We start from the raw sequence: 27223 nt of genomic DNA on the forward strand, positions 1-27223 counted from the left end.
GCAAAGGGCAGCTCCCCTCATTCTATGCTGCATACAGCTTGTTCAAATTCAAGACCCACAGGGTGTTTAGATCTGGCCCATGGGGCCGCCCTGGAAACAGCGAAGGACCAGCCTGTGGTGCCTCTGCCAGTGAAAATGGGCTCCCAATCTCTGTTTTCAGCTTGGAGGGCCTCCGGCAACCCTCTGTCAGTGAAAACTGAGCTCGGGAGTTCTTGGAGGGTTGCAGGAGGCTATCCCAGTCAAAAACGGAATTGGGACCCCATTTTTGCTGGCAGAGTACCCAGGCCACCACAGGCTCCTGACACAAGTGAGGTCAAGCTGGCCAAGCCCTCCCCCGAGGTCAAACACTTTCCTGATGTGGCCCTCAATGAAATTGAGTTTGACACCCCTGTTCTATTTCCATTAACTGGGTGTTCTTGCAGATTGTTTAGGAAAGTCATTCTAATGTGAGAAAGGAACAGATTGCTTCTTGATGGAATGAATATTATTTTCCCTTCATCTCCAGCTCTCTCAGCTGGACTATTTTGCACCTTTTTCAACAGCCAATTTAACTTTTGCATTTCAGAGAAAGAAAAAGAGACACATTACCACATTCCAGCTATTCTTTTCACAGGCAACTAACCGAACTTGTGCTTTCTAATCACCCGTAAGAAGGCTAGCAGAAATATTTAAGACTTTCTTTGAGATGAAAATGCATATCAGTGGATCACATATCAATTCTAATCCATGACATCTGTTGAAAATGCATAATGCCTCCTGATACAAATTAACTTGTCATGCACTTTGTATTAACAGAGGACAAGAATGCTGTTTTGTGTTACACTCCATATTTAAATTAATTCAGCCACATGTAAAATGATATGGTATCTTCAAAAACAATTAGTCTGAACATTGTTTGAATGCTAGAAGAATCTGTCATTGTTGTGGTCTCCTATATTCAGGTTTTTAACCTTTTTAATATTTTCTTAATTTTGGGAGGAAAGTTTGGGTAAGTTCTTATAAAAAACAAACTGAATTAAAATCTCATGCACACCTGTTCTGAGGTAGTTCTTATGAAACAAATTCAAGAGGCTCACAAAATAGTTTTTTTAAACAATATGTTTAAATATTTACTACATTTTAATATTATGTATAAAATGAAAATAAGAATATATGTAAGAGGTGAAGTACTGGGCTTAACTCCACTAAGGACTAAATTGCTTAGTCACTGAGATAATTGTATTTAAAACTTTCTATTCCATTCAAAATAAGTATTTGTTGGAAGGTCCTGCCTCATACTAGTGCCTCATACTAGTGAAATACTTTGAACATTTCCCAAATTTGACTGGAGTTATGGCAGTTGCAATCCAACAAATCTGGACAGCTAAAGGAAGTCTGCATCAGAACAGCATGTTGGGATATGCTGGGCACATGACAAAAACAAACAGAAGAAAAGGGAAGAACTTGCAAGGATGCAATCCTCCTTGGTAAGTGTTTAATTTACAGGGAACAACTGAGCCAAAAAAACATCTTGATGGAAAGTGACCCGCTCAGTCAGTTTTCAAAACATCGCTCTTGAGAAGAAATATGTATGCAAAAACAAAACACAGACCTGCCTGAAAAAATGTACATTGAAAAAATTCAGCCATTCCATATTTCAATTATCACTCCCTGCACGCTTTCGGGATAAGAATGCAAGCTACTCTGCACCTCATCTTGTACACCAAGCACTCCGGCGACCTTGAGGTTGGGTTTTTTTTTTTTAGTTGAATATAAACAAACTTCTCCAGGAACAGGAAGTCTAAAAAGGATGGTCCCTCAAGACAGGAAAGCATGTGAATATCTTAGAATTGAATCTGGCACAAATCTGCAGAAGCTGATTGCTCAATGCACAAAGAAATACAGATACTGTATAAGTTATAAAACCCTGGAGTGGGGGGGAGGGATTTTGGTATCTTAGCTCCTAATTAAAATAAGTCATGTATTAGTGTGTTTCTCAAGCTTAGCAACTTTAAGATGTGTGGAGTTCCAGGAATTCTGGGAGTTGGAGTCCACACTTCTTAAAGTCAAGGTTGAAAAACTGCTCTACTGAATGTTTGCACAAATCTATTATCTGAACTCACCAGGGGTGGGTTTCAGCCAGAATTACTGCCGGTTTGCTCGTGCATACATGCATGTGCGGTTCAATGGAAATTGTTCTGCGCATGCGCAGAACTAAAAAAAAAAAAGATGATGGCGGCAACGGTGGTGACCGGGGAACTGGTTTGGGGGTGTGGCCAGCCAGGGGCGTGGCCAGTTCTGTGACCCAGGCTGGCATTCCAGTACCAGTTCGACTGAACCGGGCCAAATGGGTAGGAGCCCACCTCTGGAACCCACCAAAGCAGAGACTGCAACGTCCCCAGCCTACCCACCTTTTGGCCTGAGCAACATCAACATTTATAGTTGTATTAAACTGCATAGTTTGCATAGTTGCATATAATGCCTTTATTTCAGCCGATATATATGTGAAGAGCCTTCCAAACTGTCTACATCAGTGGTGGGATTCAAAAAAATTTACTACCAGTTCTGTGGCTGTGACTTGGTGGACATGGCATAGCTTGGTGGGTGTGGCAGGGGAAGGTTACTGCAAATCCCTCATTCACTCCAGATCAGCTGGGACTTGGAAGGCAGAGAATAGATGGGGGCGGGGCCAGTCAGAGGGGGTATTTACCGGTTCTCCGAACTACACAAAATTTCCACTACCAGTTTTCCAGAACTGGATAGAACCTGCTGAATACCACCTCTGGTCTACAGGTACTCCTTGATTTACAATAGTTCATTTAATGACCGTTCAAAGTTACAATGGAAGTGAAAAAAGTGACATGACCATTTTTCATATTTATGACCATTGCAGCATCCCCATGGTCATGTGATTTACATTCGGATGCTTAAAAACTGACTCACATTTATGATAGTTGTAGTGTCCTGCGGTCATGTGATCCCCTTTTGTGACTTTCTCACAAGCACAGTCAATGTGGAAACCACATTCACTTAACAACCGTGCTACTAATTTAACAACTGCAGTGCTTTACTTAACAAATGTGGCAAGAAAAGTCATAAAATGGGACAAAAGTCACTTAACAACATAAATTTTGAGTTCAATTGTGGTTGTAAGTTGAGGACTACCTTTATACCAATCATCCAGAACTTGGCTTTCACAACTTAACACTATAATAAGTAACCTGACATTTTACAGTGAAAAAAATGAAGCCAGGTTTACCAGAGATCTAACAGAGAAGTATAAATAACAGATTCAGCTAGCTCAGGGGTGTCAAACTCAATTTCATTGAAGGCCGCATCACGGTTGTTTGATCTCGGGGAGGCGGGGGGGGGCATGTCTAGCTATACATTACTCAAGTCATGGAAGCTTGTGGCTTCCCGAGTGCTCTGCCAGTGAAAACCGAGCTCGGGCGGGCTATGCAGGTGGGTCTCTCACTGTTTCCATGGCGGCCCCATGGGCCAGATCTAAGGACCCCTTGAGTTTATCACCCCTGACCTAGCTCATTGGACAGAAAGAATGGCTCAGTATGCTATTAGAACAAACTGTCAAATTCTCTGGAAAGTAAGCCTTCTTATGACATTGCATGGTGGCCAAGAACCAGGCCTGTTAGGAAACGGTTATAACATTCAATTCAACCATTGGGGACTTCTTAACTTTCTTTTCTTTCATTATTTGGTGAGACAGTGTGCTTAAAAACCACTCCAAATCTTGATGGTCTTCTGGCCATCTCAAGTACTGCCCCCTTTGCAAAAAGATCCTGATTGGTTGATATTTCATAAGCTGATATTGAGAGAGAGATCCAGCTACCACCATTATGAGGCAATCCTCCAGATCTGAGAAATACCTGCTCTGGGCAAAATTAAAGGCTTCCACACACCAGCCATCCTTGAGAAACTGTCTTGTGACCACGCAAATTGTTTTCCTACAGTTCCAGACAGCATCATGAATACAACTGATATGATCCTCCCCAGGCAGGAAATCTCTATCTTCAAAGCAAAGAGCAAATCTGTTCTTCTTAGAATACTGAGAATCTAGATGCTTTATCAAGGAACTCTGGACCCACTCAAAGTCTTTGCTGCTATAGCAAAGGTAAGCATCATACTTGCGTCCTTGTTGATCCAGTTCTGGTGGGAGCTCCTTCATGAGGAATTGTGTGAGTGTTTTATACCAGAGAAAACAAACCCCTCTAAAACGAGTAAAAACAACTACTGCTACTAGAAACACAGTTATACTAACACAGGTAAAAAGGAAGAGTGACAGCTGCAAAGGCTCCATGAGCTTATGTTCATTGCAATTCTCTGTATCTAAGTATTGGAGAGGAACACCAGCAAACTGCGGTGGTCCAGAACAAAATATGTCATTGCGTGAGCCATCTAAAGTAACATTGGTTTGGTTTAGCCACAAAATAAAGTTGCTTAATAGGCAGTCACAGTAAAATGTGTTATGGGTAATATCCAGCAGGTCTAATGTTGCAAAGAGCTGAGGATCAGGGTAAAGTAGCTGATTTGATGACAAATCAAGAACTTTCATGTTTGTAGGAAAGATATCTTGAGAAATGGAAGTCAACAGGTTGTTAGACAAGTTAAGCATCTTGAGTGACTTTAGCTCACTAAATATACCCTCTGGGATGAAAGCAAGGTAGTTGTCATTGAGATAGAGAATTTCCAGGTGGGAAAGTGCTTTGAACACATCCAAGCATAAACCTCTCTCCCATATAAGCTTCAGCATGTTGTCTCCAAGGTCCAAGTAAATCAACTGATTGTCTTTTGCTATGTCTTTGTATTTGAAGCAATAGGATAAACGATTGTTTTGTAAAGCAAGATACTTCAGGGCTGGAAATTGGAGAAGTTCATAGAGATCACCCAGATTCCCCAATCTGTTTCCTTTTAAGTTGAGGAGTGTGGCATTTATAAATTGTATTTTCCAATAAGATGTAGTCTCTATCCGGTTGTCACCTAGCAAAACATTGATGAGATTTGGGAGAGAATCTATTACTTTTAAGGCGTTATCCGTGAGATCCACTTGTTGAAGCTTTGGTAAGGATTTGAATGGATCTCTATCAATCACTCCAATGTGATTATGTTTTAGATCTATCTGAATCACATTAGGAAGACCTTCAAACGTGTCCTTAAAGAGCTCACCAATCAGATTGTTTGATAAGAATAGATACTGCAGATTCTGAAGACCAAGAAATGCTCCCTTCCCAATTTTATTTATTTTATTATTGTTTAGATTCAGTAGCTTCAAATCATGGAGATATCGAAATACTTGTGGTTTAAGAGAAAAAATCCAGCCGTTTGATATATCAAACTCAATGATGCCACTGTCCTTAAGACCTGCAAATGTATTAATATCAGGATCAGGAAGATTATTAAATCCAAATGATGCGCCCATACCATGATAAGACATATTCAAACTCAACAGTGGGAACCCTCTAATAGCTGCACAAAATTGCCCTGTTAGAGTTGCACTCCAGCCATTACCCCCAATGTTCAGTGTTTCTATGCTAACATTTTTTAAAGGATTCCCACAAGTAGCCCAATCCACAATACTATTATATATTTTAGTAGAACGAAGACTAAACCATTTGAACCTTGCTATTCGGAAATTATTAAGATCCCCTTCACAGATAGATGTAATAGGGTTTAATTCCAAGTCTAGACTGTTCAAGAATTTCATGTTATAAAATACACTGTGAGGGCGAACACGTGTGATTCTATTATATTTGAGGTCCAGATATTTCAATGAAATCAAATCTCTGAGGTAATCCTCTTCCAGAATGGATCCATCAAGATTATTTTGATACAGTAAAAGAGTATTGACTCTAGACAAGCCCACAAAAGCATCAGGGTCTAACAGCATCATTTTGTTGTCGCCCAAATCCAATTCTTTTAGGTTTGGCAAGTTCCTAAAAGCATCTTTTCCTATGGTTAAGGGAAAGCGTTTTTGTGTTCCAAGGTATAAAAACTTTAGTTTCTCCCTCAGAGGGAAAGAGGTTGCATTAACTCGTTGGATGAAATTGAAGTTTAGGGATAGAATCTCAACATGTTCAGGCACAGGTGGCACCCAAGTAAGATTGCAGAAATCGTAGTAGGCTATCGTCTCTTCCACTGAACAGCTACGAATTGCAAGTGTTTCTCGGCACACAAGCACTGTTCCAATAAGAAATATCATGTAGTGGCAAAACATCGTGCTCTCAGTCTGTGCCTGGAAGAAAAAGATGGGGGGGGGGGGGAAAGCATTATCATTTGCCTTGGACCACAGAATATGAATTAAACATAACAACACAGGTTATATAGAGAGATCAAAAGGGAAGCCTCCAGAGGGTGAAAAATGGCCAATAAAGCCCAAAACTCAGCTGGCCTGTGCGCTGGAGTTGACAAGGCAATGTCTTGCATGCCCTCAGAAATGGCTCCGCGTGGCACCTGTGGCACACCTGCCATAGGTTCACCATCACGGTGCTGGGGCCTCATTTCAAAAACAAAAAGAAGAACAAAACCACATTTGATTTATTTTCATTATAATTTAATTTGAATTAGATGCAGCAGTTATTCTCCCCACCAGTTTGATATTTTTTTCTATTTCTGATGCACACAAGGTTGCACAAAATTGTTGACTTTTCAAAGAGCCTAGAGATCTATATTGAGGACTTCAAGGAATAACATTTAACTCTGGAAACAGAGATTGTGGACCTGTATTTCAAAGTATAGTTGTTATTTGTTATGTCCAGGCATTCTGAGCAAGTAATGCCTAGGAGAAAATGTAACTCCAGGATGTCCTAACTATAAATCACTTTGATTAACTTCCTAAGTTCGCCAAAAAGCCACTCAAGTCGCCCAATATTTATTAAATTGTATTTGGTTTTGCACAATTCACAAATATTTATACCTATCTAAACTTTATTTACTTATTTGGTGGATAAACAAGATAAATGGCCTTCCATGCAAACACCATAGCAGGTCATAAAGCTAAACAAGTGTAGTAATTTAATAGAATACAACTAGGAAATCTGAAGGCTGAAGACTAATTTGTGAAGTTATAAAAACATCCTAAAACACGGGTGTCAAACTCGCGGCATCACGTTGCCATCATGTGACGTTTTGTTTCTTTTTTCACATTCACAGAGCTGGGGTGGGTGTGGCTTTGTGTGATGCATTTGGCTAGTGGGGCGCCAGTTTGACACCCCTATAAAAGATGGCAACAACAACCCACTTCTATGCTATTGCCAAGAACATATTCATGGAGTCACTAGGAGTCAGATTTTTATTTAAGGGAAATATGGCATTGTTTTCTTTTTTAAACTTTTGAGGGCATCTGCTTTTTCGTTTTGTTTTATATTTGAATAACAGAGTAACAATGTTATTCTGTGACGACATCTTCTAATCTAGTCCCCTGCTCAAGCAGGAAATCCTATGTTGTTTCAGACAAATGGTTGTCCAATCTCTTCTTAAAAACCTCCAGTGTTGAAGCACATCTGGAGAAAAGTTGTCCCACTGATTAATTCGGTTCTTCCCTATCAAAGCATAATCCCAAGACTCCAGGGAGATTTCTAAATTCCCAATGCTTTCGCTGCTACCACCGACCCTTTCCTGATTTGAAAATAGTTTTTTTTTCTTCCTCTGTTTCTTTCTCTTTATGAGATATCATTTGTTGGAAGGTGGGGATAATCAGAATCACTTTTTATGTACAACATTTGACTGTGAATCAAATGAACTGTTATATAATTTAAAAACAGAATTATTAATATGAACACTTAAAATTATAATTTAGGACACCTTCAGCACTCTTCCCTCTGGAATTAACTAGAAGGAGGTTCCTATTGACAGTTCTGATAATCCAGCCATTGCAGAGCCTTTATCATATATAATAATCATATATGATTATATCTTGCACTCTCTCAGTCTGATACAAATGAAAAGCGCTTTGAGGCTTTCAGCTAAAATTTCCAAATCTCCCTCCTTCAGCTCAGCCACATGTTTGCATGTAAAGATAAAGGTAAAGGTTCCCCTCGCACATATGGGTAGTCGTTCCCATGCTCTAGGGAGCAGTGTTCATCTCCATTTCAAAGCCAAAGAGCCAGCACTGTACAAAGATGTCTCCATGTTCATGTGGCCGGCATCACCAGACATGGAACGCTGTTACCTTCCCACCAAAGGTGATTTCTATTTTTCTACTTGCATATTTAACGTGCTTTCTAACTGCTAGGTTGGCAGAAGCTGGGACAAGTAACAGGAGGTCACTCGTTACACAACACTAGGGAGTCAAACCGCCAAACTGCCAACCTTTTGATTGGCAAGCTCAGAGTTTTAGCCACCGAGCCACCGCATCCCTTTATTCACATGTACTTTGCGTATACTAAACCTCTTAACCCACTTTGCCTCTTTCTGAGTGCCATCTTATCCATCTTTATTTCCTTGCAAGTTAGACAAAGACTTGCACAATTCATAATAACAGGAATCAAGTTGAAGCCTCATTCATGAGTTTTTACCTCTGTATGCAGGAAGAGACTTCAGGTCACAATTTCTTAGCAGAGAAGATGAAGGGGATCAAGAACTACTGTTTGGATGCCAGTATATGAGGTGAGGGATTGTTTCTCATGATCTATATTCCCCTTCTCCATGGCTATTCTTAACAAAGCTTTGCCAGCCGAAATACAATTCAAGATTCCTGATTCCCAATAAACATTCACACATGGAAGGTATGTGTGATTTGAAATCTTTCCTAAAACAACAAAAGAGATTACACCACTGAAAAAATGAGTCTCCCCTCCTCCAAAAAAACCTTCTTATAAAAAGAGGAACATTTATGTTCTGCTCAGCATGCGAAACTGACAGCTTTGCAGAAGACCACAACAGATATCCAGCGGTACTGGAGTGCTACTAGCTTAATGCCCCGAAATGGGACTTGAGCAATCTGCAAATGAAGATGAGAGGCACACCATATGTAGCCAGTTACTTCTGTTTGTCCAAAGTCTTCAACCTTTGGTTAAGCAACAAGATAATTAGTACAATGTGTCCTCCTTGCTGATAGTGTTGTAGTTCGAATCAGAATGACAGAAGAATGACATAGAATGACATACATTATATGCAGATCTAAGTATTTAAGAATTAAACACAGCCCATTTTGAATCAAGGCGTGAGGTCATGCTATGTCATATCTGTGAGTTTCACTTTCTTTTACAGAGAGCTGTCTTCCCAGTTTCGTGTTTTTCCATCGTAGGGATGAAGAAATTTGCTTCACTAATATACCTCAATTCATAATAATGCTAATTTCACCAGACTTTTTAAAAATTGAACCCCCCTTTTCCCTTTTAGATTTCAAATAGGAATCACCTATTTAACATATATATCTGGGAACCTGCAAAGGGGGCAAAACATTCAAGAAGAACATGGAGTTGAAAATTGATCAGCAGGGAAAGGCTTAAGCAATCTTCACTCTCTACCCACTATGTTGCTTAAAAACCATGACCTGATAAGCTGATTTTCTAATTTTAAAAAGTGTCATTTGCATGTGGTATGCCTCGGGCTTACATTATAATAATCTTTTCTGATAAGAAAGTAAGTAATGGGAATTATCATTAAAGCATTCAAATTTGACAATAAAAAATGAGGAACATAGTCTGCTTTCTCTCATATCCAAATATATGAGGAAGAAAGTAATTTCTGTCTGAAAGCTTCTAATTTAAAAAAGATGAGGATAGAAGAAGAAAGGTTTTACATCCCATGTAGAAAGATCCATGGAATACATAATTTTTCTCATGTCTGCATGCCAGGTCACTAATTCATTATAACTAGGAATTTATGAAATTTGTTAATACTTGTTGTGATATATATACTCGTTATATATTTCTTTTTTTCTTTCCTATATTCTTTTATTTTATATTTCTATTTTTTCTTTCTTTCTTTTCTATATTATTATCTATAATCTATCTCTACAGTTATCTCTCTATCATCTATCTCTCTACCTATCATCTCTTTCTCTTTCAATCATATCTATATCTACCCACCTACCTACCTACCTACCTACCTACCTATCTAATCTCTCTCTATGACAGGGGTGTCAAACTCAAGGCCTGGGGGCTGGATCCGGTCTGTGGAGCGGTTAGATCTGATCTGTAGGGCCACTCTGGAAACAGCCCATTTTTTTCTGACAGAAGTCTCAGGCCACCACAGGCATGCCTGACACGAGTGACGTATATCTGGCCACCTTCACTCCGCCTCCCAAGGTCAAACACAATTCTGATGCAGCCCTCAAATCGAGTTTGACACCCCTGCTCCATGATGAGCCATGGTGGCAGAGTGGTCAGAATGTAGTACTGCAGGCTACTTCTGCAGCAGTTTGGCAGTTTGAGTCTCAGCAGCTCAAGCCTTCCATGCTTCCGAGGTCGGTAAAATAAGGACCCAGATTGTTAGGGGTCATATGCTGAACATACACTGTAAACCACTTAGAAGCACTGTGAAGCAGTATATAAGTCTAAGTGTTATTGCTATATTATCTATCTATCTATCTATCTATCTATCTATCTATCATCATCATCATCATCATCATCATCATCATCATCATCATCATCATCATATATTTACCATCTATATGCTATATTTATTATTTTTACGTATAACTCATGGCAGAGAACATATCCAACACATCTTCCTCCTCCTATTTTCCCCACCAGAACAGCTTCTGAGGTGAGTTTGGCTAAGACAAACTCACATACTCCCACTTTCTAGCCTAGTGCCTAGGGCAAATTGGTTATTCTTTCATCTTGTAAAAATCTGTATTATGTTTTACCACTGTAATAATAATCTTTGATAAAATAATTGTTATAAAAAGAAAATGGAAATATATTTTTGAGAAAGAGTATTCAATGTAGGTCAACTATGATAAAAAAAATCACCCTTTTACATCAAGTAATGCTAGCAAACTCTTCCCAACTGTCTTAAAGCAGTGGAAGTCAAAATCAAGCAAATACTGACCAGGGTATTAATATAAAAGTGGAATATGGAAAAGCAAAGTCAGTCAACAGTTCTTTTTAATCCCTTTTTAATCCCTTTCTATGTTGGCAGATGATTCGTAAACTGCTTCTGAGTTGCTTCTTGCTCACAAAGTTGCTCTGATAATCTCAGAGAGGAACAGGCAGCCATTCCGAAGGAGGACCAACAACTGGGAGTCAAAGGATTGCTTGAGATAATGTCAAGCAGTCAAATATGTCACCCACACATCAGAAGGAAAGCGGCAAATAAAAGAAAATGGATTTGCAGTGGGATTATTGTTATAATGCACCAGAACAAGGTTGAGACCTTTGACCCAACAGTGGTTACTAGCTTAGAATTTCAGCAGGGCTTTTCTTTGAAATCATTACCAGTGATACAGGACTTATAAATTGAGGAGAAAAATATGTTGAGCTTTTTATGCTCTTTGTCAGACCAGCTTTTGGTGCCGTATCTTTGGTATGATGCCTATTTTATTTTTATGGATTAGAAACTTCTGCAACCTCAGAATGGCTGTGTCGTAATAGGCCAGGATGCGGTTTCATGACTCAGACATGGAATAGAATAGTGATTTTTTCGAATAGATTATTTTTCTGCAGTAACTTTGGTTCATGTGCTTCTTCTCTTGATGAGGAAAACCCAGAGGTGGCAGAACTACGTGGGAAGATTACATTTTAAATTTAAGGCCAGTAGCACACAATCATAATTTGGATGGGAGGCATTTATTAGACCAAACTTTGATAATTTTACCCAGAGCAGAAGAAAAGTCTCCCAGACTATCAACTGTTTACTGTTTTGCTTACAATAAATAGTTCCAATGCATTAGCCATTTGTGCTGGTTTAAACTTTGCCAAATTACATTTAACATTCTTTGAAAGGCATGTCCTCAATGATTAAATGGCAGCTTTGGTATTTTGCAAAAAAGGCCTTATAATTTGATCCCTCTGTAGCATTTTAGTTTCCAACAATACTGTATCATTAGAAAACAGGCAATTAAATCAGCCCATTTAATATATTTATATTAAATAAAGTGACATCATTTTCCAAAACAATAGTGTGATGTCATACTCTTCAGCAGTTAGACAGAGTAAAATACATCTGAAGAAGAATACATCTGTTAGATATAGAACAATGTGTTTTAGGATTATAGCAAGCAGTATTATTTCTGAAGAACTACTCAATGTACAGTCCTGAAATTTAATCAGAAAAAGCTTAATTAATCCAGAACAAATTTATCCAAGTGGGAGTTCTCGTCCCAGTGTATCTGGAAGGTATCACAGTGAGGAAAATTGGAAAGCTCATTCTTGTTTCATTTAAGATACACACAGAGAGAGAGAGAGAGAGAGAGAGAGAGAGAGAGAGACAGACAGACAGACAGACAGACACACATTCTGAGACCATATGAACCAAAGACAGTTTCCTTTTTTTTTACATTCACTGATTCTCAACCACTTGTGAGAGAGGGGAAAAAAATCTCCAAACCTCAGAAAGAGGGATGCTTTCAAGAAGAATGCTAAGTGGCTAGGACAGAAAAGAAACAATCCTGGTTGTACCCATCACATCGTGACTTCCTCTGGAGCATCAGTTTTGGTGATAGGCTTTAAGGAAAGTCTTAGGCTAGGCACCTAAGGATAAAAAAAGACAAGGTTCATTGTTAATGAGTAAAAAACAAAAAGAACATCCTTTAGAATCTATTCGTTTGAAGTGCTTCCCAATAAAGCCAGTCTGGATGTCTTTTTAGCTGCAATTCACAAATTTAATTATTTTTAAAAGGGTTTTTAAATCTGTAAATTAGCTATATTACATCTCCCATGTCTTTCTCAGTAAAACACGTATTCTTAATAATCCCTAAATTACTCTGGATACAAAGAAAAATGTTTTTTGCTTCAAAGACACCTCTCCTCTTCTTATTGTTCTTCAGAAAATGTTGGAAAGGATTTCCACTTAATGTTGTTACCACTGTTCAGTTTCCTTTAGATACAGCTGTATTTATATGATGTTGGCTTTTTACTGAGATCTTTCAGAAGTGCATGAACATCAGGTCAAGCGCTTCTGAACAGCAATTTGGCAGCTACTCAAGTTATATTTTTCATTTTAGCCAAGTATGGGATTTATTTTTGTCAAACAAAAAAATAGAAATGGGAAGGAAGGAAGGAAGGAAGGAAGGAAGGAAGGAAGGAAGGATTGATTATTATCTGAAAATGCAACAGTTAGCTAGATGTCTATTGTATAATAAACACAAATTATTCATGCAAATTTGACTAATGCACTAACTATATTAAATTTAGGACTATTCTCCAATTTAAGAAATCTTAAGCTGTGTCATGTATATTTATACGTATACGCATACGCATATGTATATATAGACAGACAGTATTAAACTAATTTTGCATATGAGTAAAACTACAGTTTTTCGGAAGTAAAAGGCAATTTATTTTTAGGTGTAGACTGGTAGCTTTATAAAGCAGTAACTTCTTATACAAGAAGTAAGATGCCCTTTCTAAAATTTTGTCTATTGCAGCTTTGTAAGCAATCAAAACCATTATTTTTAAAAAGTGTTTCACACAATGAATCAGAATACATTTAAATTTTCTGAAATATTTATCATAGCACTTCTACAAAGACATGTGAAGATAAGGATTTTGTAAGAAAGCCACTGCTTTAGCGGAACTCTGAGCTCACTGTATTTGTGATAACCAGAGCTGGTTATCAATCAATCAGAATATAGCTGGAAGGGACCTTATAGGTCTTCTAGTCCAGGCAGAAGACCCTATACCAAAACACCTGAGGGTAGGACAAGAAGCAATGGATGGAAACAAATCAAGAAGAGAAGCAAATTAGAACTAAGGAGAAATTTACTGACAGTTAGAACAATTAATCAGTAAAACAAGTTGCCTCCAGAAGTTGTGAATGCTCCAACACTGGAAGTTTTTAAGAAGATGTTGGATATCCATTTGTCTGAAGTGGTGTAGGGTTTCCTGCCTAAGCAGGGGATTGGACTAGAAGACCTCCAAGGTTCCTTCCAGCTCTGTTATTCTATATATCATTTCAAATAGGTGGCTCCAGTCTTGGACTTCCAGTGATGAAGCACCTACAATTTCTGAAGGCAAGGAGTTCCACTGGTGAATTGTTAGCTGGGAGTAGGCAGAGATTCTGTAACAAGTACCCCCCCCCCCAAAAAAAATCTGAGAATCTCAAGCTTCATTTTTATGTGTAGTTTTCAAACTATCAAATTGAGATGAAATGCTTGAAAATGTGTTTAAAATCCTTTGGATGAAATTTTCAAAGCTCTCCATGGGTCCATAACTGGCAGATACAGAAATAAAGTCTGAAAAAGGAAAAATTGCGCAAGCCTGCATATACTTGTAAAAATTAGAAAAGGGTGCTTTTCTTGGCACAGAATTTAATCCAGGGTATAGACAATGCAAATAATATGCCACACTGTATAGAAATCAGGAGGTTATGCAAATACATAGAAAGTACCAAATAAAGTGCAAAATAATTAGGATGTAGTTCAAATAAAAACTGTATTTTACACATTTGACAAGCCATTAAATATCTGTCTCAGGCTCTCAAAATAGAAATCAGTCTGAATCCAGAACTAGTTCAAGGGGAAAACATGATTAATAATGGGAATTGATTTCCCACTTTTGAAGGTGGTTTTCTTTTCTTTTTTTCTGTTTATGTGTAATGATAATGGGAGACTGGATTTTTCTTGTTTCAATGTTCCTAGTTCTAAATGGTAGGCTTATCTGAAAATTTCCTTTTTATAAATAAGTTGAATAATTGATTATGTGCAATCAAGCTAATATGGGCAATTTCTGACAACTGTAGTCCCAACATACATGGAAGCTGTTATGCAGGCATTATAATCCCTAACCAAAAGAAAATCGAGGCCCTCGACCGGATTGCGCCACTGCGGCCCCTCCGAGGCGGCGGATCCCGGAGGCCTCCTTGGTTCACCGAGGAGCTCCGGGAAATGAAGCGCCGGAGGAGATGCCTAGAGCACCGTTGGAGGTCCGATAAGTCCGAATCGAACCGAGCAATGGTAACCACCTGCACCAGGGAATATACTAGGGCACTTAGGACAGCTAAAAGATCACACATAGCCTCCCTGGTTGCATCCGCTGAGTCCCGTCCAGCCGCCCTGTTCAGGATAACCCGCTCCCTATTAAACAAAAGGGAGACGGGGGAACCCCTGCAGGGCAGAGCGGAAGAATATGCCCAATTCCTAGCGGACAAAATTGCTCGGTTTCGGTCGGACTTGGACTCCACACCCGCAGTTCCAGCCGAGGCACAGGGGGACCAAGTAGAACAGCTCTGGGTTGAGTTTCAGGACGTTATCCCCGGGGATGTGGACAAGGCCATGAGAGCTGTAAGTTCCTCCACCTGTGTTCTGGATCCGTGTCCCTCATGGCTGGTTGCTAACTGCAGTGAGGTGACACGAGGCTGGATCCAGGCGGTTGTAACCGCCTCCCTTCGGGAGGGGAACTTCCCCGCCTCATTGAAAGAGGCGGTGGTGAGACCCCTCCTGAAGAAACCATCCTTGGATCCAGCTGTTCTTAACAGCTATCGCCCGGTCTCCAACCTCCCCTTTCTGGGGAAGGTTGTTGAGAAGGTGGTGGCCTTTCAGCTCCAACGGTCCTTGGAGGAAGCAAACTATCTAGACCCCTTCCAGTCTGGCTTCAGACCCGGTTACAGCACAGAAACCGCTTTGGTCGCATTGATGGATGATCTTTGGAGAGCCAGAGATGAAGGACATCCCTCCATCCTGGTCCTCCTTGACCTCTCAGCGGCTTTCGATACCATCGACCATGGTATCCTTCTGCGAAGACTGCGGGAGGTGGGAGTGGGAGGCACCGTGCTACGGTGGTTCTCCTCCTACCTCTCGGACAGGTCGCAGTCGGTGTTAGTGGGAGGGCAGAGATCGTCCCCAAGGCCCCTAAATTATGGGGTGCCGCAGGGTTCGGCCCTATCCCCCCTGCTATTCAACATCTACATGAAACCGCTGGGAGAGATCATCCGCAGGCACGGGATTAGATACCATCAATATGCGGACGATACTCAATTGTATCTGTCCGCCCCGTGCCAAATCAATGAAGCGGTTGACGTGATGGGCCGGGGTCTTGAGGCCGTTATGGACTGGATGAGGATTAACAAGCTTGTGCTCAACCCAGAAAAGACCGAGTGGCTGTTGTGTTTCCCTCCCAAAGATTTGGCCAACATTCCAACACTCAGGCTGGGGGGTCAAATTTTATACCCCTCAGAGAGGGTTCGCAATCTGGGAGTCCTCCTGGATCCACAGCTGTCATTCGACCACCATTTAGCGGCTGTGACCAGGGGGGCATTCGCCCAGGTACGCCTGGTGCGCCAGTTGCGACCCTACCTGAACCGGGAGGCACTCACAACAGTCACTCGGGCCCTTGTGCTCTCTAGGCTGGAATACTGCAATGTGCTCTACATGGGGCTGCCCTTGAGGAGCATCCGGCGACTTCAGTTAGTGCAGAACGCGGCCGCGCGAGTGATCGCGGGTGCACCCCGATTCACCCGCATAACACCTATCCTCCGCGAGCTGCGCTGGCTACCTGTCGATCTCCGGATGCGCTTCAAGGTGCTTTTACTCACCCATAAAGCCCTACATGGCAGTGGATCTGGATACTTGAGAGACCGCCTTCTGCCGATTACCTCCCTACGACCTATAAGATCGCATAGACTGGGCCTCCTCCGCATTCCATCGGCCAGCCAGTGTCGGCTGGCAACTACAAGGAGGAGGGCCTTTTCAGCAGTCGCCCCGACCCTTTGGAACGAGCTCCCCGTGGAGATTCGTACCCTCTCCACCGTCCAAGCCTTCCGCACAGCCTTGAAGAACTGGCTCGCCCGTCAGGCCTGGGGATAAGGACCGTTACCCCGCCCGAATATTGAATGTATGGTGTTGATTTTATTATATGTTGTCGTCTTAATGTTGTATTCCCCCTCCCTTGGTTTTCTGTGAGCCGCCCTGAGTCCCCTCAGGGAAAAGGGCGGCCTACAAATGTCAATAAAACCTAAACCTAAAACCTAAACCTAAAATCCCCTCTTGACTTCCTTGCTAAGGTCGCAGCTATATTATGATATGAAAGCATCAGCCGTGACATTCACAGCTATTGGCGATAAAAGGGTGGCATGTGTGATGCTCTTCCTTGAGAGCAAAACCTACACAGCCAGAAGGAAGATGCTCAGAATTGAATTGGACATGCATGTAAGGATATCTATTTCCCAGTTGCTGCCGGGCAAAAGAGCCTACAGTGTGTCAGTGTAGTCAACCAAGTAAAGACATGTCATGGTCGCATCGGAGCCCGGTTTGGAGGAGCAGTTGGGACTGTCTGACGGGGATGGCATGTCTCCCTTGGAATGTTTGGAGAGGCCAGGGGCTGAGGACGATGCTGCCCCAGGCTCTCAGGCATTGGGAGAGATGGCTGACCGGATGGAGAAGTCCCATAAGAGCATTACATAACTGTATTTTAGTATTCGCTCCAAGATCTGAAATGGTACATCACTTCCAACCCCTTAATTGTAATTCATATGCTAATATGATAGATGTGTCTTTATCATTTATCAATGTAAAAGTTTGCCTTGCATCTTGAAAACATCACCTCTGATTTAACCAGCCCCGTGCAATATGGACAACACTGAACTGAATTCACATTGGCCGTGGTAGATATGCAGACGCCCTCTGTAAGTGGGGCAAAAAACCGAATTGTGACTGTAGGGCTAAAAAATGAACTATCCAACATATAGTGTCAGAATGCCAAAATAGTCTACAGTACAGACTTTGCTGGCTGTGTCAAATGAAGCAAAAAATGTATCTGCAATCTAAATATATGTTTTTAATATTTAATATTTTGTATTTTTATCTCTTTATTTTTATTGAAATATGAATGTGCCATACAATAAATAATAACAAATCTTTGTCCTTACATCAAGGTGGCCTCTAGTCACATGCAAAGAAGATAAAAATCTCATTAACCAAATTAAGCATGCTAAAAGCCCCCGGGAACAACAGACGCACACACACACACGCACACACACGCACACAGAGCGCTGATTAAATCCAATTCAAATTGGTGGATCCCTTTATTGGCTTCCTTCTTTTCACACATTAACCACACAGCTAAGATTGCAGGTCTCGGGAGAAGCTATAATTGTTCCCATATGCAAAAAGGGTGATAGGAATGCACCGTTTAATTAGACACCAATTAGTTTCTTGAACATGATTACCAAACTATATGCCAGGTACCTATTCACCAAATTTCAAACTTGAATGACGGAATAATTGACCCTGAGCAAGCAGGATTTTAACCACGATGATCCACTGTAGACCATTGCTCAGTACTTCAACATTGATCTAGCAGACAAATATACAAATCTGGAATCCTACAGTAATGAGGAACAATTAGTAATCAACTATGACAAATATATATATATTTTAATTTTTTTTCTAACAAGAGACAAAATCAAAGTGGACAATTGTTTCCCATAAATTAGAGTACATCAAATGTTTTAAATACTTGGGTGTAATACTTCAGACCTGTAGGAAATTATCAACTCAGGTAAATTATGCCATTTCTATTGCCCAAAACAGTGTACCAGAAATAACTAAATTTTAAAGGCAATAGGGGGCAAATTACATTCTAGCAGCAATCAAACTCCTATAGTTTGAACAGTTAAAACAGTTGCCCAAGAAGTAGTCTTTGACTTGAACGACAATTGGGATCAGAATTTCTGTCGCTAACTACAATCATATTACCATGGGGGTGGGACAATGGTCCTAACTTTCAGGATGACTTGTAAGTCATTTTTTCCGAGACCATTGTAACTTTGAAGTGTTGTTAAACAAAAGGTCAAGGATGCACACCTAAGGGGGTTATGAATTTCCTTAAGAGTTTGTTTGATACCCCAAAATGCAATTCTAATGCAGTCTTGTGGCTTAAAGTTAATGAGACAAATATTAAGGTTCAGATCTAGACCAAGTTTCTAATCTCGGTACTCAAATCATGTTTGACCCTACACATGTGGTGCTTCTGCTCTTGTTAGACAGCTACCAATCTTATTGACACTTTACCTGTATAGAAGAACTTCGCAGTCTTTGACTTTCTGTTGAATATTTAGGACAATTAACCCTTGAGGAGGACAATTTAGTAAAAGAAAGAATTAGGGACATTGATTGCCCGGATGATTGTCAACAGTGCTGCCAAATCCTTTTACCAAATATTAGGCAGATGCAAGCCTTCTACTGCAGGGTTATCTATACAATATAACCCTAAGCAAATATAGAAGGGCCTTTTCCAAAGCCTACTTTGATGTCCTCTCATCAACTCTACTAGCAGGAAGACTCCTTATTTACAGAGACTTTGTTCTTGTAGATTCAATGTGGGAGAAACTCTCACTCATGTCCTCCAATAGTATCCTTTTTATGATGCCACAGCCACAACATGGGCTTTGATCTCCCTAATTATTTCTACATTGGGGGGGGGGGTTGTCATAGTGATACATTTTATGTTTATTACTTTTTAAGGGATGCTAACTCAATACTACTTAGCAAGTGGTCAAATATCTTCATCAACTATCATATTTTTCGGAGTATACCATTTTCCCCCCAAAAAGAGGGTGAAAATCTGGGTGCGTCTTTTACAATGAATACAGCATTTTTGGCCTACCGAAACCCCTCCACATTTGCAAAAATGGACGTGCAGAGGATTTGGGAGGCTTGCAAAGTGGGCCTGAAGGCTGGGGAGGGCAAAAATGAACAAAAAACGGGCTGTTTTTTGTTCCTTTTTGCCCCCCCCCAGCCCCCAGGAGCACTCTACAAACCTCCCAAAGCTCTGTATGCCCCCTCCTTTCTTTTTGCAAAAAACGAGGCATGCAGAGGGTTGGGAAGCATGCAGAGTGCAAAAACTTTTTTAAAAAAATTACCTCTTCAAAATCATGGTGCGTCTTATAGTCCGAAAAATACAGTAATTGCATACAACTTTTAATTAGATAAGTTGCTTTATTTCTTGTTTCACTGATAATGAATTGCTACACCAAATTATTTCTCTTTTCTCACTCTAAAGACTGGTCAAAGACTGTAAGAAAGATTTTGATTTGACTCTAAATTGTTATATTCAAAATGCTATGGTGTCTGGCTTCCTTGCACAGAGGGAACATCAGTATTCAGACAGAAATCTACAGGCTGCTTAACAATCCCAAAGGTCTTGTGCCTATCAGTGGGAAAGATGCCGCTATAGAAAATCTGTTCACCTGGACATGCATATCAAGCTAATGGAAAATGTTATCTTTGACCATAGCTGAAACACAATGATCAATATAATTTAAAAAGTACAATGTGATAAAAATGACAGGACTATAAGGTCGAGCATCTAAAAATCAACATCACGATCAATTAAATGGGATTTGATATTTATGCAAACAGATTTACTGTTGCTGCCATTTCGAGTCTCTGCAATAGCCTATATAAACACAAATACCACACACAAACAGCAACATGCACGCCACACTTCTTCAATTTTCTCTTTTGCCCTCAATTGTGTTTTATTTAACCTACATCAATTTCAATGTATTTATTTTGGTCCCAGGCTCTAACCCCTCACCTCCGCCAAAACTTAGCTAATTACCTATTATTTCTTACATTCATTAACCAACCAACATAAAATATTGAAATACATTGGTTAGTCAATAGAAAAATAAGATGACATATAGCTTAACATTATTAACCTTTGCCAAATTTTATAAAATATAAAAGAAAAAAATTGCAATGTTTAGTGAAATCAATATTTTTTTTGGAAAATAAATAATTCAAGTAGAACAAATATAAGTGTCCTGAGAATATTATTATTAAACGAGTTTTAAGGCACGAATCAATCAATGTTCCTGAAAAATTGATGAACTAAAGTGTTTTCAAGCTTGATAACTTTAAGATTTGTGGACTTCAGCTCCCACATTTCCCCATCCACACATCTTAATGTTGCCAAATTTGGGGGAGGAAACCCACTGAATTAAGAGACAGTCTATCTCTTCAAGGGCTCCACTAATATAGACACAAAGTCTAGTAGAATAAGGAAGTTTCTTGTATTTCCTTTCCATGACTGCCAGGGGAAGAATGTTAAAGCAGGGTAATTATGGTGGCCTTCTGAATTCTGGATCTGCACTTTCATATAAATATTGGGTTTGTTTGATGATTTGCAGAAACATTTCTAAGCAGAAAGGCCTAATCCCTATGTAGAACCTATCACCAAAGAGCTTGCTTGGCATTCTCAACTTCCAATAGCTAGAATAAAATTCCTAACTAAATAATTGTTGCCATTTTGAGTTTAAATTGTTGGTGAGATGCCAAGGAGATCAGACTTATCTGATCAAAGAATAACTTTGCACAAGAAGTAAATAATTTTTACAAGAGACTTGGTCTCCACCTTAGTATTGCCACTTTCCTGATCTAATATCATAGTTGGTACACAGCTGGCAATCTGGAATATGTTATGGAGGAATGTGGATTGCCCATCCTCTAACAGGGCCATCTTGTTATACAGGCCCAATGGAGCCCCATACAGTAATCAGATATAAATATTGGCTGTAAATAATTTTAGTGCCACAGATATAAAATCTGTGCCTCTGGTGATAAGAAAGGGTTTTACAGTTGAAGTTTAGCTTAAGGACACCATATCTCCCTGTTTATATGTGGGGGAGATTTTTTAATTATTATTTTATTTATTATTTGTCAAGAATGCATAAGATAACAGATATAAGTATAAATATGATTATGAGTACATGAAATGAATATGAATAAATGGGGACATTAGGACTGGTACAGTAGGCACATTAGTGCGCTTATGCACGCCTCTTACAGGCATCTTAGGAATGGAGTGAGATCAAAAGTAGACTGTCTAAGGCAGCGATGGCGAACCTTTTTCCCCTCAGGTGTCAAAAGCACGTGCCTACGTGCCCACACCTGTGCATGAGAGTGGCACTGACCACTATGTTGCTGAAGTCATATTTTCTGCAATCAAGTTTGGAGCAATTTACCTTAAGTTTGTATCTATTGTGTGCTTGTGTATTGTTGTGGTTGGAGCTGAAGTAGTCATTGACAGATAAGACATTGTAGCAAATAATTCTGTGTACTAAGCAAATAATTCTGTGTACTAAGCTTAGGTCAGACCAAAGGTTCTAAATTGTCTAAGCCCAAAATTTCAAGTCTGGTGGCATGAGATGTTGTGATATTCTGCAGAGGAGCGGAGAACTCTTCTCGTGAACTATTTCTGGACTCGCTCAATTGTATTAATGTCCGATATGCAGTGTGGGATCCAGACAGATCAGCTGCATTCGAGAATTGGTCTAGCAAATGTTTTGTATGTTCTAGTTAGCAGTACAATATTATCAGAGAAGAAGTTACAATTAAATTCCTACAATTTTAAAACTTGTTCTCTGACTTGATCATCTAGCTGCCATGTCAAAGCTTTGAGGCATCTAGAAAATGGAAGGATGTTGTCTTGGAAGAACTGATCTGTAAGGCTGCCTCTCTGCAACACAGAGCAAGAGAAAACAGCTTCATTTCATCCAGGGTTAACAACAGCATCATCTGTACACAGTAAGATAGAAATACGTCTATTAACTAGATGCAGGATAGTGGTGAAAAACTTGCTCAACAGGGGTCAGTTTGAGTTTATATAATATTAAAAAGTACGGTATCAAGTTACAGTCACTACAGTCCTGTCTGACGCCATGTCCCTACAAGAAGGTATTTTGTGAGGCACAAGGAGGCACAAGGAGGCACAAGGAGGCACACACTTTAGTAGGGAGTTTCCAGGGGGGGTCTCAAAAGTAAAGCCAAGAGTCGTGCATCAGTAGAAGAGTTTTTCAATTTGCACCCTAGATTGTCTCTTGAGATTGCGTCAAAGGTGAGCGTAAAGTTAAATGCAGCACGCAGTGCAGAACAGCGTCTAATAGGGTATTTCTCAACTGAGTGCCACAAGATCGTAGTTTGATGCAAGAAGAAACAACTTGCCCTAAAGCCTGCTTGTCTCTCCAAGTTAACTCAGATTTGTACCAGTCTTGTAATTACCCTTCTTGAAGCTTTGCATACATTTTGCTAATTATGCTCAGGAGACTCACAAGGAGATAATCAAAGCTTATCTATTCCCTGTGGCAGACAGAAAAGATTATATCTTCATATAACCCTTCTCCCCCCCCCCGCCCCATAAAAAAGAAAAGCAGTTTAGAAGACAATTAATAATTGGACGGGGGGGGGGGGACTATTAGTAGCGAATGGTTTAAAATCCTGTTCAATAGAAAATCTACACAAACACAAAGATATCGGTGAAAAGTCTCTTTAGATTTCTTTTTCTCTGGTGATGATGGTGGGGGAAGCACCTGAGAAACAGCCTCATTTCTACTCTATGCATTAATAATACACCCCAAAGCATCTGCCTTTTTTCCCATCAATAAAAGTAACCATATCTCCTTTTTACTTCTGAAGGCATTGTTCTCCGGAGACTAGCTGTTGATATGGCTTCACATTGTATTATAGTTAATAATTCAGAATGTATTCCATTCAATTTCGCTTCTAGGTGCAATCTGCAAATATACATTATCTTTACAGAGTAAAGCCTGTATTATTATTCAATTTGAGGACTTAAAACAGGCATTTTTGGCATTTTTTTTTGGGCCAGGGAAATAAGAAATACCTGGTCAACCAACTTGCAGATGCAGGAGACAATCTAGTGACACTGCCGGAAGGGAGAGGGTTTAAAAAGACAGGACTTTTGTTGACAGGTTAGGCTGGGAGGAGGAGAATGCGAAGATTAACAGCAGTAATGGGGGCTAATCTCCTTCAAGGGGGCTCATACCCACATTATCACTTTTAATTTTAGGATCTTGACCTAAAAAAACCACATTGCAAACATTGGGTTGTTTTGCTGCTAAGTTGTTGCTGAATTTTGTACATTCAATGGAGGGTATGTGTGTGTCCTCTTTGGCCTGGTGTGGGAGTTACATTAAGTTTCTTTGTCAATGAGATGGGCAGTCTGTAAATTTGATATAAATAAAATATATAAAAATTAAAAAATAGAGATACTGAGAACAGGCTTCCACCTAGCCCCAAGACTGAAATGCCCAAAGCAAGGTGTCCATTAAGCTATTGGAAAGTTGTTGAAAAATAAAGTGCCTTTGCCTATGAAGGCACTGACCTTCTTCAACTGTTGCCTCTAGTTTTCTCTAGCTAAGCTATGTCCAGTATTTGGGAATCTTCTGCTGAGTTCAGCCTGGAGACTCAACACTGTGGCCCATTAGACTGTTCACCTCTGACAGAAGAGGGCCGAGGGAGTGGCTTTAAGGACAGGAGAAAGAGCCACCAGCAAGGCAGAGCCACTATACAAGGGCCAAGCTTTTCCTAGTTCACATGAAAATAAAAGGAGAAAGGGGGAAGCACTTTCCAACTTGTAAGATTCTGTTACTGTAACTTTACAATAAAGGTACTACTAACTTACATGGTATTGTTTTCTTAGTCTGGTATACCCTGAAGGGCTGGCACTGACTCAAGAGAGAAGGGGAATGAAAGAAAGAACTTTTTTCTAATTTATGAATCATTTTCACCCATGCTGTTCCTATTAACCACAGTAATCCATAAGAGCAAATGATTTACCCAAAACCCAAACCACATGTATTTTATACTCTATGGTATGTAACCAAACCTGTTCATCTTATAAAAAAGAAAAACCTCCAATGCTCAGGCAATTCCTGGTGATTTCACCTACTGTTCATAGCGAGGCTGTATAACACGTTTGTTATTGCCTTATCTTATCTTATCTAATGTTGCCCTAACTACAAAAATGATTTACAAGGACTTTCCATTGAAATAATTATCTATGTCAAACTTTTTTTTGATAATGATTGTTTTTATATATTTGGTTTTTATTTGATTGTTGAACACTGCCCTAAGTCACTTCTTGTGAGATTGGAGTGGGGGGAGCATACAAATTTGGTAAATAAATAAATATCCTAGACGTGCTAAACCAATGAACAGTTGATATTATCTTTGATGTTTCCAAAATTATGCTAAATATTTAGATTTTAAAAGGATGTCATGTAACCTTAGTAAGACCAGGATGTATTATAATGTCAGAATTTTACCCATTTAATTAATAAATTAATAAAGAGGGCTCCGCCCACCCACCTGGACATCATCACATTCTGTTTTTGAGGCTCTGATCATGCACATGCTCACATTTGTAGAGTTGATACAAAAGGACAAAAGATTGCAAAATTCAGAAATGTGTACCTAACCCAGGCCAAATGACGTTCAACTGGCAGGGCAGAGTTCTTTAAACTGTTGTGTTGCAATAATTTCCTTTTAGGAAGCCACAGTTGCAAAATAATTCAATGATTATTGATTGTTTTTAAGAAATGGAACCTTGTTTCTGAAGTTTCCTGGATCCCAGGGGTTGACATAGCCTGGCGTCCCAGACCAGAATGAACAAAGCCATGAGTAGCCAAACGTTCCACTTTATACAGCCAGTTAATGGTTCTGGGTGTGACAGTGAACCCCAAAATGGGCTAATTGGTTAAATGTGACAGAATAGGATGGAAAAACACTTTGTGTGAATACTTGTGCTCTGAAAGCCAAACCCAAGATTTTATGATTCATCTTTCTAGGGATGGAGGAAAGAGGAGAGGGAGAGGGAGAGGGAGTGGGGCAAGAGAGAGAGAGAGCGACGGAGGGAGGGAGGGAGAGAGAGAGAAAGAGAGAGAGAGAGAGAGAGAGAGAGAGAGAGAGAGAGAGAGAGATCGGAAACATTTTTAATATTTTAGATACGCTCAGAAGCATTACTTACAGATCCTCCTTGCTTACAGATCCTCCTGAGACTGTATTCTACTCCCGTTGAAGAAGGCACGGGAATTGGTATGGGTACCTTCCAACAACAATCTCTAATTCCCGCAAGAGATTTTTTTGGTGTGTTTTACGATTGTTATAAATGTTAAGCCTGAGACCGTCCTGGAGAACGGAGCCAATGACAGCCGATGGGCTCGCCTACTTGTCCGGGCCGTTCGATCGAGCAGAAGAAGGCTCCTTACGCTGGCTCAAGCCGATAGTCTTCATAACGCTCCCGGGTGTTATCTTTCTTTGCCCTCCCGGTCATCGATCGGCTCCCCGACCCACAAGGGTGGAGCAAAAGGACCTCTCACGCCCACCTCGGATTTGCATAGCGCGGCTCCGGACTTCAACGCTTAGAGTTTGCGGCCCGGTTTCTGGGGACGCTCTTGCTAGTCTTTTTCTTCCGCCCCAAGTCGAAGCCTTCCCGACCCTTCCGCTTCTCCCTGGATTGTTGGTCCCGGAGCAGAGAGAAATCAAACCGCAAACTCACATGACTGATCCTGCCTTCCCGGAGCAGCTTAAAACAGACAAAATTTTAAAAAAGCAATCCCCAGACATGCCTTTTCTGATAAAATCTTACCCAACTGGTAACTTTTTAGATTACTCAAGCAGTTCTTTAAAAAGGACATATTTCTCCATGCTTAGCGTAAACGCCTGGCCTTTGTAATTGCACACGGTTTGCAATTTGGTTCCTATTTTCTTTTTAACTTGGCCTTCTCCAGGCTGGTGTCTTGCCGATGTCCTCAATTTCCCATAATCCCCACAGCCAAGCCCATCAATTAAATGGATTCTCATTCTCATTAGACCGTACAAAACCAAAGCAAACAAATGCCTGCCAGATCAGATATTAAAATTTCAGACTGAATCCAGGAAGGGACAAGGAGGCGTTTCTTGGAAGAAGCATCATTTAGTTCCAGAAAATAAAAGTAACAAAAGAGTATCTGTACCTACTTTTGTGGTAATTAATGTTTTATTTTTATCTTTTAAAAAAAGGAAAAGAGGAAAGGAAGGAAAGCAAGTAAAATGAAAATAAATGAAATATTTAATTAATATATACATAGAAAATTAATTAAATGCTTAATTGCAGATTGGTGCCTAGACACTTACCTATTTCTAATAAGATAAACCAGATCCTTGAAAGAATGTTTTTCTTCTGCTTCTCCTTTACTTAAATCCCCCACTCCCCATGGTTAATTGTGAGACTGTAGGAAGATGTGAAAATCCCAGTATTGCCTACTGTGGTCCAGCTCTCTCTCTTGTTGTGAAACAAAGTGGAAGCTAGCAAAAAGGGAAGAACTTGGGTAATCTGAATTT

At 40.1% G+C, this 27223-nt stretch overlaps 1 protein-coding gene across 4 annotated transcripts; it reads right to left on the minus strand.

The window, feature by feature from the left end:
* Window positions 1–221: 221 nt before the first annotated feature.
* On the minus strand, window positions 222–26489 carry TLR5 (toll like receptor 5). Of its 4 annotated transcripts, none has more exons than XM_087717830.1 (3): window positions 26070–26489; window positions 12490–12632; window positions 222–6226 (listed from the first exon to the last, which is right to left on the minus strand). In XM_087717830.1, exon 3 carries the CDS (start codon window positions 6206–6208, stop codon window positions 3626–3628), a length of 2583 nt encoding a protein of 860 aa, XP_087573956.1. In that variant the 5' UTR covers window positions 6209–6226; window positions 12490–12632; window positions 26070–26489; the 3' UTR covers window positions 222–3625. The 4 variants fall into 4 exon arrangements, with proteins under 4 accessions (XP_087573956.1, XP_013908710.2, XP_087573957.1 ...); XM_014053235.2 differs by having other exon boundaries at window positions 25869–26489; XM_087717831.1 differs by lacking the exon at window positions 12490–12632 and having other exon boundaries at window positions 25869–26489.
* Between the last annotated feature and the right edge of the window lie 734 nt (window positions 26490–27223).

This window comes from Thamnophis sirtalis, unplaced genomic scaffold (assembly GCF_051295495.1).
Source record: "Thamnophis sirtalis isolate CommonGarterSnake01/CBP01778 unplaced genomic scaffold, rThaSir2_p1.2 scaffold_6, whole genome shotgun sequence".
NCBI classification, from domain to species: domain Eukaryota; kingdom Metazoa; phylum Chordata; class Lepidosauria; order Squamata; family Natricidae; genus Thamnophis; species Thamnophis sirtalis.